Source organism: Haliotis rubra, unplaced genomic scaffold (assembly GCF_003918875.1).
Source record: "Haliotis rubra isolate DU_JTF1 unplaced genomic scaffold, ASM391887v1 Scf622, whole genome shotgun sequence".
NCBI lineage: Eukaryota > Metazoa > Mollusca > Gastropoda > Lepetellida > Haliotidae > Haliotis > Haliotis rubra.
This window is the reverse complement of record NW_025767327.1, coordinates 146,063-158,548: the sequence shown is the minus strand read 5'-3', so window position 1 is coordinate 158,548 and position 12,486 is coordinate 146,063. Positions and strand designations below refer to the sequence as shown.

The window sequence follows — 12,486 nt, the reverse complement described above, 5'->3', positions numbered from 1 at the left end:
GACGGTCATGGTGTAGTGTGTACAGGGACTTGCGACGCAACCTAGTGACAAGTTGACCAAACGATGAAGATTATCATTAAACTTTATTAAAAACAAAAATTACAAATACTCCGCAAATGTGTACTCTGCCCTGTGTTCGTATAAGCTGTTGGTCAAGTTTGTGTTAACAATGGTATACAACCGTCATATTGCCTCAACTGTATGGAAATACTCAAGGTATTTACGTGCTTATCGCATACTTTCGGCGTCCAGCAGCATTGAATCACGTCAGTCTAGAACCCTGCGACCATGTTAGCGACCGAACCCAAATACCCGATCTACCGCGCTAGGATGTCGCTTCTACATAAAGTATATTTTTAGTGAATGGGTGAATGTGGCTGTTGCAATTTGCAACAATGTGATATTTGTTCAGAGATCTGCTGAACGTCTCCATTGAAGGTGGCTTTGGATACTGTGCAATCCTTTCAAGACTCCTACTTTGAATTTCGAAGCTTGGTTTGAATACATCCAGAACAGCATGGCTCAACTGTATATATATATATATATATATATATTCATTCTCCTCATAGAGACCGAAAGAAAGGATAATTGGGACGAAGTGGGATTCGAACCCATGATGACAGGTTCTGGTGTAACCAAAGAACTTGACTCTGTATTGGAAATGAACCGGGGCCTACCATCGATTTTCTGACCCGCAGTGGGGGCCTATGGAGCTACAGACCCATCTGACTGTGTTATGCAACAACGTCCTAGCTGGACGTGAGTAGCACGCATTCCCACACAATGGAAATCAATTTCGTGTTTCAAATCATACTGACTAAATGACTGAGATTGGTTTTACGCCGCTTTTAGCAATATTCAAGCAACATCACGGCGGGGACACCAGAAATGGGCTTCACACATTGTACCCACTTGGGGGGGCCTTCGGCGTGACGAGCCAACGCTTTAACCACTAGGCTACCCCACCGCAAGTTTCAAATCATAGCACACACAATGTATCACCAATAATCTTAAAACTACTTGATCATTCATTCATGCATGCATTCACGAGCGAGCGAGCGAGCTGGTTGGTGAGTAGGTGAGTGAGTGAGGTTTTACTCCGCTTTTAGCAATATTGCAATACCAGGGCGGGGAACACCAGATATGGGCCTCGCACATTGTATCCAAGTAGGGAATCGATCTCGGGGTTTCGGAGTCACGAGCGAACGCTTTAACCATTAGGCTACCCCATCCTGCCGAATGTTTTGAAGATAGTCCTATGTTGCAAAGTCTACGCATTGCTGAAACATAACTGAATCAGTGTTGGGTGTGAGATGAGCTATGCTTTTCATCAGCTTCATTACTGCTGGTCATGTTAATATGCGTAAATATACACCTTTTAAGATCAACAGGTAGATCAGTGCACAAACGTTAAGATCCGGGCAAGAATTGGTCTTCAGTAACCCATGCTTGTTGTAAGAGGCGATTAACGGGATCGGGTGGTCAGGTCAGGCCTGCTGTCCTGGTTGACACATGTTGTCTCCCAGATGCGTAGGTCGATGCTCATGCTCTTGATCACTGGATAGTCTGGTCGAGACTCGAGTATTTACAGACTGCCGCCATATAGCTGGAATATTGCTGAGTGCGGCGTAAAACTAAACTCACTCACTCACTCACATATTCATCATCTGCACAATTAACGTAAATTTTTTATACCTTCGCAACCCCTCGCACCTAGGTATAAATATAGATCATTGAGAAATTATGAAAAAGTAACGGTGATAAGTTTTCCCCTTGTCGAACCCCAGAATAACTCAAAATAAATTAGAATTTTGGTTATTATCTATAACACATGATTTGATGTTATTGTAAATATGTTTAACTATATTCCAAAAATTTCCAGGGGCGTAGCTACCGTTATAATAAAAGCCCGGGCTTACACAAGATTGTTGCTAAAAAGGTGGGGCTAGCCCTCAATACCGTCAAAATATAAAGCTTTGCTACCTATTGGGCTTACACGAAAAAAATGGACTTGCTACGCGCCTGATTTCCATCTATATTAAACGTTAACATTTTTTTCCAAAGACCTATTCTCCAAACGTTATCAAAAGCTTAAGTAAAATCATTAAAGGCAAAGCATAATCTTCTTTTCGATGTCTTGAAAATTTGAGTTAATATATGTAATGTGAAAATGTTATCTGAATTGAATTACTTGGCCATTTCCTACACCGTGGTGTTACGTAGACATCATGAAGCCGTATATGAACGTGGATATACATTTACTGTGCAACAAACACATTATATAGCACTCCTCAAGTCAGTGACAATAAATAACTTCACCACTTGTCAGACACTGTGGAGAGCTTCGCGTTCGTGTTTTACAACGGTCACGTGACTCAGGCAGTCACATGATCTGTGCAGGAAGCAGGAAGTTGTGAGCCGCAACAGGCGCTAACGAGAAAATCATAATGATGTTACTCTGCCTTGTAGCTGTCCTTGTATGTCTGACATCGCCCCCAACTCTCGCGAGAAATCCGCGGGATGCTGCCAAAGGATGCACAGCACCATACGCACTACCTAATCTCCCCTTTTTCGTCGTTTGGAATGTCCCTTCTGGAGGGTGCGAAGCACACGGGATTAACCTCAACTTGACAACTTATCGAATCGTAACGAACAAGAATGATCAATTCATGGGAGAAAATATGGTTATATTTTACGGATTTGGAGATTGGCCACAGTACAGGGGTAACACACCCTCAAATGGAGGCATCCCACAAGTGAGTATAACTTAAATAGGCCTGCTTAATGGGCATCTCGAGAGATTTTATGAGAGCTTATCCGAGTTCCTCGTTCACATCTGCATGACGTGTGTATTGTTCCACGACGTATGTTTGACGGAGGAACGCAGTGAATGAATATTGTTTTATGCCGCGTTTAGCAATATTCCATCAATGTGAAGGCTGGGAGCAGAAGAAATGGTACGTGCGTGGGGAATCGATCCCGGATCTCCGGCTCAACAGGCGAACCAGATTGTTTTCTAAGTTTAGTCTCCTTGGTTACAGCTATGAGTAACCTGTTGTTCCACGCTGTACTTGTGACGGGAGCCTGTGGTAAGTGGGTAAGGTTTTACGCCACTTTTGGCAATAGTCAAGCATTGTGGGGAACTACAAACAGACATGTAATTTGTGGAGAATCGAACCCGTGACAGGCAAATGCTTTAACAGCAAGGCTACTAACCCTCCGGCGGCCTGTAAATTATGGAATCACTACGCAAACCAGTGATTGATAGAATGAACAATTTGGGAGCACCGTTCCATGCCGTCATTGTACGATACCATGCAATCGACTGACTACCCTATCCATGCTGACGAACAGAGTTGGTTGCAGGAAACAAATAGGATGCCTTGCTCACAGATCTCTCCCCCAACCCTTCCTTCAAAAATGACTCGGGGAGGGCGTATCGGCAAAATATGATTAGGGTGTAAGACGAATCTCATCGCCCCGTCCCCATCAATATAGAATGATCAGTTCACATGCAGATGTCATATATATAGTATTAACTATAAAACCCCTTTGTGAATTTTACAAATATTTGTCGCTATAATGGTAAAGGAAGTTAGTTAGAGTTCGTTGTCAAGATTGTGTCAACTGCTGCACCCTAGATCTGATTTTCATTTATTGGCATTCATGCCGTAGCTGGAACATTAGACAATAAAAGGCAACACCTTAAAACGAAAAGCAACCAGCAGGTACTTGGCGTTTGTTTCAGGAAGGAAACCTGTCCGAACACTTCCGGAAGGCTGAGGCTGTGACGAACCAGGACATCCCCGACCCCAACTATTCCGGATTGGCGGTCATCGACTTCGAATCCTGGAGACCACATCTACCACTGAATTTTGATAGTTTGAAAATTTACCAGACAAAGTCAGTGGAGCTGGTCAAGAAACAACATCCCACCTGGACAAACACAACACAGATCATGGAGGAGGCTACCCGACAGTTCGACATCGCCGCCAGGTAAGTGTCAGTGATCTTTGGCCCACTGGGGAAAGCTTCGCATTGGTCAAGGGGACGGCAATGTGTGGTTTAAATAGAATAATATTGCCCGTCTATATAATAACATGTTGGGATATATTTAATTCACCCAAAGACCGAGGCACAAGTAAATAATTTAATTCTTGTTCGAGTGAGTAAATTAAAATTTAATGTCACATCGTTATTATTTCAGCCACATCGTGACGTCCACTGTTTCTCTGACCTCTTTTTCGAACCCGTCAAACTGTGTACAGTAATCGGTTCCGATGGCATCCCATTCTCCGACGTAATTAAATGGCAACCACATCTAAACTGCGATAATGTCAATATGACTTCAGTTGTCAATATGAACTTCATGCAAGGATCTCTACGGCGAACAACTCCGTCCGAAAGCCTACTGGGGTTACTATGGTTACCCGCGATGCTGGGGGCCTTCAACAACCAATGAGTGTCCAATACCCGGGACATGGACTACGAATGATAAATAGTAAGTTACCATAGTAACACCTTGAAGTCCAGTGCCAGCCTATCATACTGGGCTACTTTAGCGTCGTTTTACCCATCTTTATCACTTTATCACTAACCTAGCATGCTCATCAGCTTGACATCAACACGACCAATCAAATGCATCTTCTGAATAGGGGAGGGAGGGTGTAACCTATAGTCCGTTTGGACATGGACCGACGAATGATAAACTTAAAGTAATATTACCATAGTAATCACCAGACCAACTCTGTGGTTTGTTTTGAAGATTAAAAAGTTGACAAACTATCATATCTCACAGTTCACTATTTGTTACGAGGAGGAGTCAGCCATATCCTGGACACATTAGCCTACTTATTGATTCAGCTGTGCGTGCCGTCTCCATCTTTTATCTGCACTCCTCCCTCACTAAAATAGTGAACTGTGTCAAAAGACAATGGTAGTTCGCTCATCAACTTTTTTATTCATGACATAAACGACCAATCAAATGCATCTTCTGAATGGGTGGATTAGTTTTCGAGTTAGAGAGGGAGGCGGTGTAACGGACTATAGGGGTTAGCGTTCGCTCGTCACGCCGAAGACCCGGGTACGATTCCCCACATGGGTACTATGTGTGAACCCCATTTCTGGTGTCCCCCGCCGTGTTATTGCTGGAATGCTAGTATTGCTAAAAGCGGCGTTAAACTAAACTCACTATCTCTGAATACGGTTGGTGGACTAGCTTCAACGAGATGTTCAATGAAATCAGTAGACTGTACATGAATAATTTTCAGGTGAAACATGTTCATCTGAGGAGAAAACTTGGAGGTATGTTAGGTTATGAGATAAAGTATTTGAGTATAACGTAACAAAGCGACATCGCACTATTTTAAAATTTGTTTGAGCCAGTTTTCTTCAAATGTTTTCATGTGGCTGGACGGTCAGTTTCACAGTCGCGTCATTCCAACCACTCAGTATGAAGGGGCGGTGGAGTAGCCTAGTGGTTAAAGCGTTCGCTCGTCACGCCGAAGACCCGGGTTCGATTCCCCACATGGGTACAATGTGTGAAGCCCATTTCTGGTGTCCCCCGCCGTGATATTGCTGGAATATTGCTAAAAAGCGGCGTAAAACCATACTCACTCACTCACTCAGTATGAAAAAATGTTGGCGAATGTTTCCATGGAGACAATTTATAAACATTAGCATTAGCATCTGAAGGAATATTTGATACGTACTATGATATGTATGTAATGTTTATTGGGCTTCTGTACAGTGAGAAAATGGTTTTGCCGTGTTCTTAAGAGCTGCACGTGTGTCAAGGAAATGTGAATACACTGCATCTGTTTTTAATCACCATGAGAGATATACCCACAGTACATACATACCTTTACCTTGCAGCATGGGGTGGCTGTTCTCAACCAACACAGGCCTGTTTCCCAGGATTTACACCAATCGGAACACACCAATGCACAGCCGCTACCTGTACGTCAGACAGACGGTGAACGAGACGCTCCGAGTGCAGGCGAAATGGTCGGGGCTCAACACTCCCATCATGCCGTACACTCTGAGTCAAGACAACGGAACAGACTTCTTCCAGAAAGTAAGTTAATGTCTTTTTTTTTGTAAATAATATCTGCCCCAATCTATTGAAAATACACTGTCGGGAGTTTTATCACAGTTTTCAGTGGACATGTTGAATGGGTGATATTGTACTTACACCACTTTCAATGTTTCAAATTGTATTATCAACAGTATTAAATGATTCAGACTAGATTATTTACATGTCATCGACATAGTTACCGGCTCCCTCACTCACCCAGATCCGAGAGGAAGCACACAAATAGTCCTGTCTCCTGAGGCGCTAGATTCTCAGTACAGAGTTGCGGTCTTATGTGTGCCCTATAACCGGGGGTTCGAATCCCGGTTCTCCATGGTTAGGGTTCTTGGTGTCTGTATTATGGCCGTTCCTGAGGGTTTATGGCGACCACAGGTAGGATGCACCACTTTGGACCTTTATCCTACATTGAGGTTCTTCTTTGTTTGTAACAGTAGACCGCCTCCGTGGTGCAGTAATTAGAGCGTCCGCCCGGAGAGCGGAAGGTCGCGGGTTCGATACCCGACCGCGTCATACCAAAAGACGTTAAAATATGGTACCTGTTGGTCCCTGCCTGGCGCTCGGCATTAATGGGTATATCAAGGACTGGTCGGCTTGGAGTCAGTATAATGTGTCTGAGTGGGGTATTCATGCTTCACTGCGGCATGGTATCTCAGTGAGCTAGCACTATAAAACCAGCTTAAGTCTGGGCTAGTACAAGCAGCCGCACATACACATACAAATACACACGCATGCACGTCGTCATATGAGCGAAATATTCTCAAGCACGACGTTAAACCCAATAGCACCGCACCTTGTAACAGTAATAAGTTTCAAAGCATCCAAACACAAATGTCCGCTCTCTGTTACAAGACTGTTGCAGAGTGCCATGGACAAATGTATCAGCGATTGGTGGGAGTTAACTCCATAATGATACCAATTGCTGTGTTACTGGTTCCGTGTCGATAACATTCCTCTGCGGGCTGTGGCGTTAAAAATCCCTCACTCTCTCACTCACTTGCTCACCCTCTCTGCTTCCAGGATGATCTCAAGGTCGCCATCGAGGAACCTGCCGCTATGGGGGCTTCTGGAGTGGTCATCTGGGGAAGCTCCTCGTTCTTCCACACGAGTGATGAATGTCACAAGATGCAGAACGACATCAACAAAGTCTTCGGCCCCTTCGTCAAGAACCTCACCGACTTCACACAAGCATGTGCCAACGAGCTGTGCAACAACCACGGCCGGTGTATCAGGAAGGACTTCGAGGCCACCACACAGAACTTCCTCCGTCTGTACCAGAAGGAGGCTTGTGTGAGGCCGAGGGAGGAGTATGAGGACACGAGGGACAAGAGGCGGGGGTTGTTCGGGGACAGGTACCCCAGACTGAAGAAGTATGAGTATTATGTGTGTAGATGTCTGCCCGGATGGTCAGGTGAATATTGTAACAAGTCATAGGGTGGTTGTAATTCGCCATATGGAGATGGGTACTCACAAGACTTAGAGATTTTGAGATACACTACGCCGATAATACTCTTTGATATGATGTTTATACTTTCTGAATATGTATAATCATTAATAATAGTTTGCACACCTCTACTACTCTGATATTATTTTAGTCCTTCCAAATTGGCCTGTTTAACAAAAATGTTGTCAATTTCAGTTGGGCATTGCGTTTTCACCATTTCTCGACCAATTCACTTTATTGTACATGATCGATACATATCTGTGGACGTCGCTACCTGTACTACTTACGTCAACAATCCCGTTTACTGATTTATATATTAACGCGGACACCATACACGTCCACTCGTCCGAGTTTAGAAGACAAAAATTAACTGATAATGTGTGATAGGAACAGTATTTGGTAGACTGTCTCGTCCTTGACTGTTTAAACATTTAGCGTCTATTTGCCAGTGTATTATGATTTGTTTTGTGATAAGAAATACCATTGACCCTTTATTATATTGAAACGAATGATGATGCAACGCCAGATGTAACCGTCTAGTATTATTGATCCACTGTGCGTGAGACATACATGAACGTGATGTCTACTCTTTCTGTTTTGAATCAATAGTGAATTTTTTCGCAGAACGATATTTTTGATATTGGTGTTTGTATATTCCAACTGTCTCAACATTCCAGCTTGACGTTCAGGGAGTCCGGCTCTGTGCTTGTTAACACTCTTGTATATAGCTTGTACTGGAAGGGTATAGACTGAACCATCCAACTTTATACCACAGTCCAAAGTTTTGTCATAGTTATTTATCTTACCTCACACATCAATGTCGATTTCTGTTAAGGTGAGCGCTCTTCTAATATTTTCAGTGTACCCGGTTACATTTTCTATGTTACCCGCTGGGAATGCCGAACTGTGGGAATTGATTTTATACATCGTGTTAGTAATTCTTTATCTCGATACTTGAGTCACGTGTGATGTACCGAAATTAACGATGTTTTGCGAAAGCAAACGATGGAAGGGAGATAACTCTAAATTTGATTTTCTTGTTGTCTGCTAGGTTCTTTGTCATCTGAAAATCCAGTATTGGCAAATTGCCTAACTCTGGTACTCCTTATTATGATCCGATACCCGTGCTTCAAACAGTTCAAAATTAACATTGAGGTGTTCGGTAAGATAAATACGTTGTTCACTGGTCCCTCGGTGCCCATGGGTTGATGTACCTTCTATATTTGTTGGGGCGGTGGGGTAGCCTAATGGTTAAAGCGTTGGCTCGCAACGCCGAAGACCCGGGTTCGAATCCCCACATGGGTACAAGGTGTGAAGCCCATTTCTGGTGTCCCCCGCCGTGATGTTGCTGGAATATTGCTAAAAGCGGCGTAAAACCAAACTCAGTCAGTCAGTCTATATTTGTTTATGTTCCCCTAGCCCTTCGGGCTTAGGGAACATAAGCAAACACAGAGGGTACATGGGTTCAGGGAACATAAACAAATATAGAGGGTACATCAAACCATGTTCCCTAGTGAACAATATATAATGTTACCTCATAAACATAAGTTATGTCGTACTTATAAATTACGAAATATGGCTGTGGCAGTTTAATGTCTTTTGTGACGGACATATATTACATTTACCACTTTTGTTTAAACATTGATGTGTACAGTGTTATAACACTAACCCATTTTGCTTTTACTATTTTTTCTATTGACAATGGACAAACAGCAGCTAGTTGTGAACATGATTCATGATGTTACATATTACATGTTGGAATATTAAAGTGCAGAACGTCATTGTAAGCCTTACGTTTTCTTTAAATACAACGTATTTCCCCTCGCCGTCCTCCATTAGGATTTGTCTAACACATGGAAATGAATACCAGATCATGATACATGAACACCACATGCAGCCAACACGACGGACTTCGGGACGCCTTTACTTGCAGCACACAGACTAGTGGACCAAGTTCGTACAAACTGCCATGTGGTCACGACTTCCGGTCTCAAGACAATACGGTCTCTTCCCCTCGTTGTGGTCACTTCAAGTCCTCCTCATATGACATAGGGGATAGGCTTTCACTCATTTGCCTGTCCTGAAAAAGGTAATATACATTGAGTTGGTATGATTTTACATTTTTCTTTCAGAAATACTCCAGTAATATCACGGCTGGTGACTCCAGAAATGGGCCTCATACATTGTACATTGTGGGGAATCAAATCCGGATCTTTGACGTGACGAGCGAACGCTTTACCCCCTATGCTGTATTACAGAAGAGCATTACATCATGAATGAAGATAGGGAAAATGAAAGGCCATCACAGAGAATGATCTTTAGACGTACAGTAGCAGAATTCATCCATCAGTGAGACATTGGTTTCAAGCGAATCAAGAGCAATCAACTTTTTATCACAAATAAATTACAGACTTGGAATCAACGACAATTTGATAAGTACTTCATTATATCATGGCGTGTCGGCGTGATATGGGGGTAAAGCCTATATAATAGAATTAGGAATATGACCTACTGCGGGCTTTGATTGTGGATGTACTGTAAAATACAATACCCATTGACTGTCAAGACAAAGCCTCAGCAGCTTCTACGCTTTATACGCGATCACCCTGTGTTGCTTACAGCAGGTGCTTGTGTGTGAACTCACCTCGACTAGCTTGTAACACCTGCAGGCGTTCCCCAGGCAGACGCCGATGTCGTATTGACAACGAGGGGCACAGTCGCTGTGTTTGAGGCAGAGGAGTTTGGTGACGATGCAGTTGCAGAAGCCGTTGTGGCAGATGGGGATACCGCCGATGCAACTACACTGGCTGTGGTCTGAACATGCCTTCTTCTGATTATCTGGTGGGGGGAAATAGCACCGTAACACATGGGTAGTTAACAATGTTCTTGCACAGATGATATCGTTTTAGTAGTAAGAAGCGATATCCCTTGAGAGATATTACTGCAATGTAATTTCGTCATATTGTGATACCAAGACGGTATCTATCTGACTTTTAGGTCCTACAAGCACACTCACTGGTTGTGATCGTTCAAAATATCGAAATACGATTCTACATATCCATGAAATGAAAAGATGTTAACAACCGCACATTAGCCTCAGGTAACATTACTGGCTGGTCCTTACCGTAAGGTACACAAAACTGCACTGAGGATAGAAGCACATTAGTCTCAGATGACATTACTGGCTGGTCCTTACTGTAAGGTACACAACACTGCACTGAGGATAGAAGCACATTAGTCTCAGATGACATTACTGGCTGGTCCTTACTGTAAGGTACACAACACAGCACTGAGGATAGAAGCACATTAGTCTCAGATGACATTACTGGCTGGTCCTTACCGTAAGGTACACAACACAGCACTGAGGACAGAAGCACATTAGTCTCAGGATGACATTACTGGCTGGTCCTTACTGTAAGGTACACAACACAGCACTGAGGATAGAAGCACATTAGTCTCAGATGACATTACTGGCTGGTCCTTACCGTAAGGTACACAACACAGCACTGAGGACAGGAGCACATGAGTCTCAGGTGACATTACTGGCTGGTCCTTACCGTAAGGTACACAACACTGCACTGAGGACAGGAGCACTTAAGACTGGTACTTACGGTACTGCTCGATATGACCAGGGGTGGTACTTGCTGGCTCTGATTCAGTGGTGTTGGGAACACTTGCTGGAAAAAAAGTTACAACACACGATAACCTTTAGTTTAATATTTCATCTAAAACGCAATGAATGAAGACTGTGGCACGTGTTATTACTCCAGTGGGATCTCTAACCTGTCACATAGTACCCAACCACTGAGATCTTACACATGCTACGTGGTATCCCTGCATTGAGATTTTAAACCTGTCACGTGGTACCTAACCACTGCAATCTTAAACCTGTCATTTGTTATCGCTGCATTAAGGTATTGATAAAGAGCCGACATCCATGTTGTCCTAACTGTAATGTTGTCCAAGAAATGCGCTAATAATTATATAACATTTCGATCGAATCGAAAACGACTTACCAGGCAAGGCATGAGCAGCCAGGGCAACAAGTAAAAGAGCTGAAATCTTGATGAGAAGTTGTTCCTGCATCCTTGTAACAATTGATAATCCTCAGTACCTTTTTAAATTTGGAAAAGCGGTTTTCTGTTTCGAAACTCAGAAATCAGACGCAGATTTAGGATGGTCTTGTCAAACCAAGGTCTCAAACCAGAAAGTCTCACCCCTTTAATGAAAACGGGATTGGCAGGCCTTGTATTTATAGGTTTTCTTGGCGGTATTATACAAGTGAATGTATAAATAGCCTCTTATTAGTGGAGACAGAATGATTTATTGCCTCGTTGTACACGGGGAATGACGTGTTTCCCCTCACGCTGCCCCAAACGCCACAGCCTCTGTCCCGCTACCAACACCCGTGCAGGTCATGTGATCTCCATTTTAGGAACAGCAGTGGCATACAGCCCAAAATGGTGACTTTCCGGCTGAACACTCACACGTTGGACAGGAAGACGATGGTGCCTTTTATTATATAGCATATTAATAAATAATATTAACCGGTATGTGAGAAACAAGAAAAAACAAACGTCGCTAAATGAATTGAACCCTTTGTTGACACCTTCCAGATCATTTAACGATTCACTGTTGTATTTCCACGGGGTGGTAGAGTGGTCGTGGGAAGGCCGGATTTGATTCCTCACATGAGTGCAGTAACCATATATGGTGTTCCCAGCGTCCTATTGATGGAATATTGTTATAAGCCGTGTAAATCACACTCACCACGTTGACCTGGAGGTTTGTTTCATGTCGATATGATCTGGTCCCGCTAAGATTCTAAATTGCGGTTTTGATTTCACAAATATTTTAGGGGCGGTGGGGTAGCCTAGTGGTTGAAGTGTTCGCTCGTCGCGCCGAAGACCCGGGTTCGATACCCTACATGGGTACAGTGTATGAAAAGTAT

At 43.3% G+C, this 12,486-nt stretch overlaps 1 protein-coding gene and 1 long non-coding RNA gene across 2 annotated transcripts; one reads left to right on the top strand and one right to left on the bottom strand.

Annotated features, from left to right (window-relative positions):
- The first annotated feature begins 2,398 nt into the window (after positions 1 to 2,398).
- On the top strand, positions 2,399 to 7,654 carry LOC124256289 (hyaluronidase B-like). The gene is made up of 5 exons (XM_046690263.1): positions 2,399 to 2,756; positions 3,749 to 3,996; positions 4,370 to 4,501; positions 5,875 to 6,076; positions 7,112 to 7,654. Exons 1-5 carry the CDS (start codon positions 2,448 to 2,450, stop codon positions 7,523 to 7,525), a joined length of 1,305 nt encoding a protein of 434 aa, XP_046546219.1. The 5' UTR covers positions 2,399 to 2,447; the 3' UTR covers positions 7,526 to 7,654.
- Positions 7,655 to 9,137: 1,483 nt separating this feature from the next.
- Positions 9,138 to 10,290, bottom strand: LOC124256281. The gene is made up of 2 exons (XR_006892867.1): positions 10,180 to 10,290; positions 9,138 to 9,615 (listed from the first exon to the last, which is right to left on the bottom strand). It is a non-coding gene; the product is annotated as an uncharacterized LOC124256281 (long non-coding RNA).
- Between the last annotated feature and the right edge of the window lie 2,196 nt (positions 10,291 to 12,486).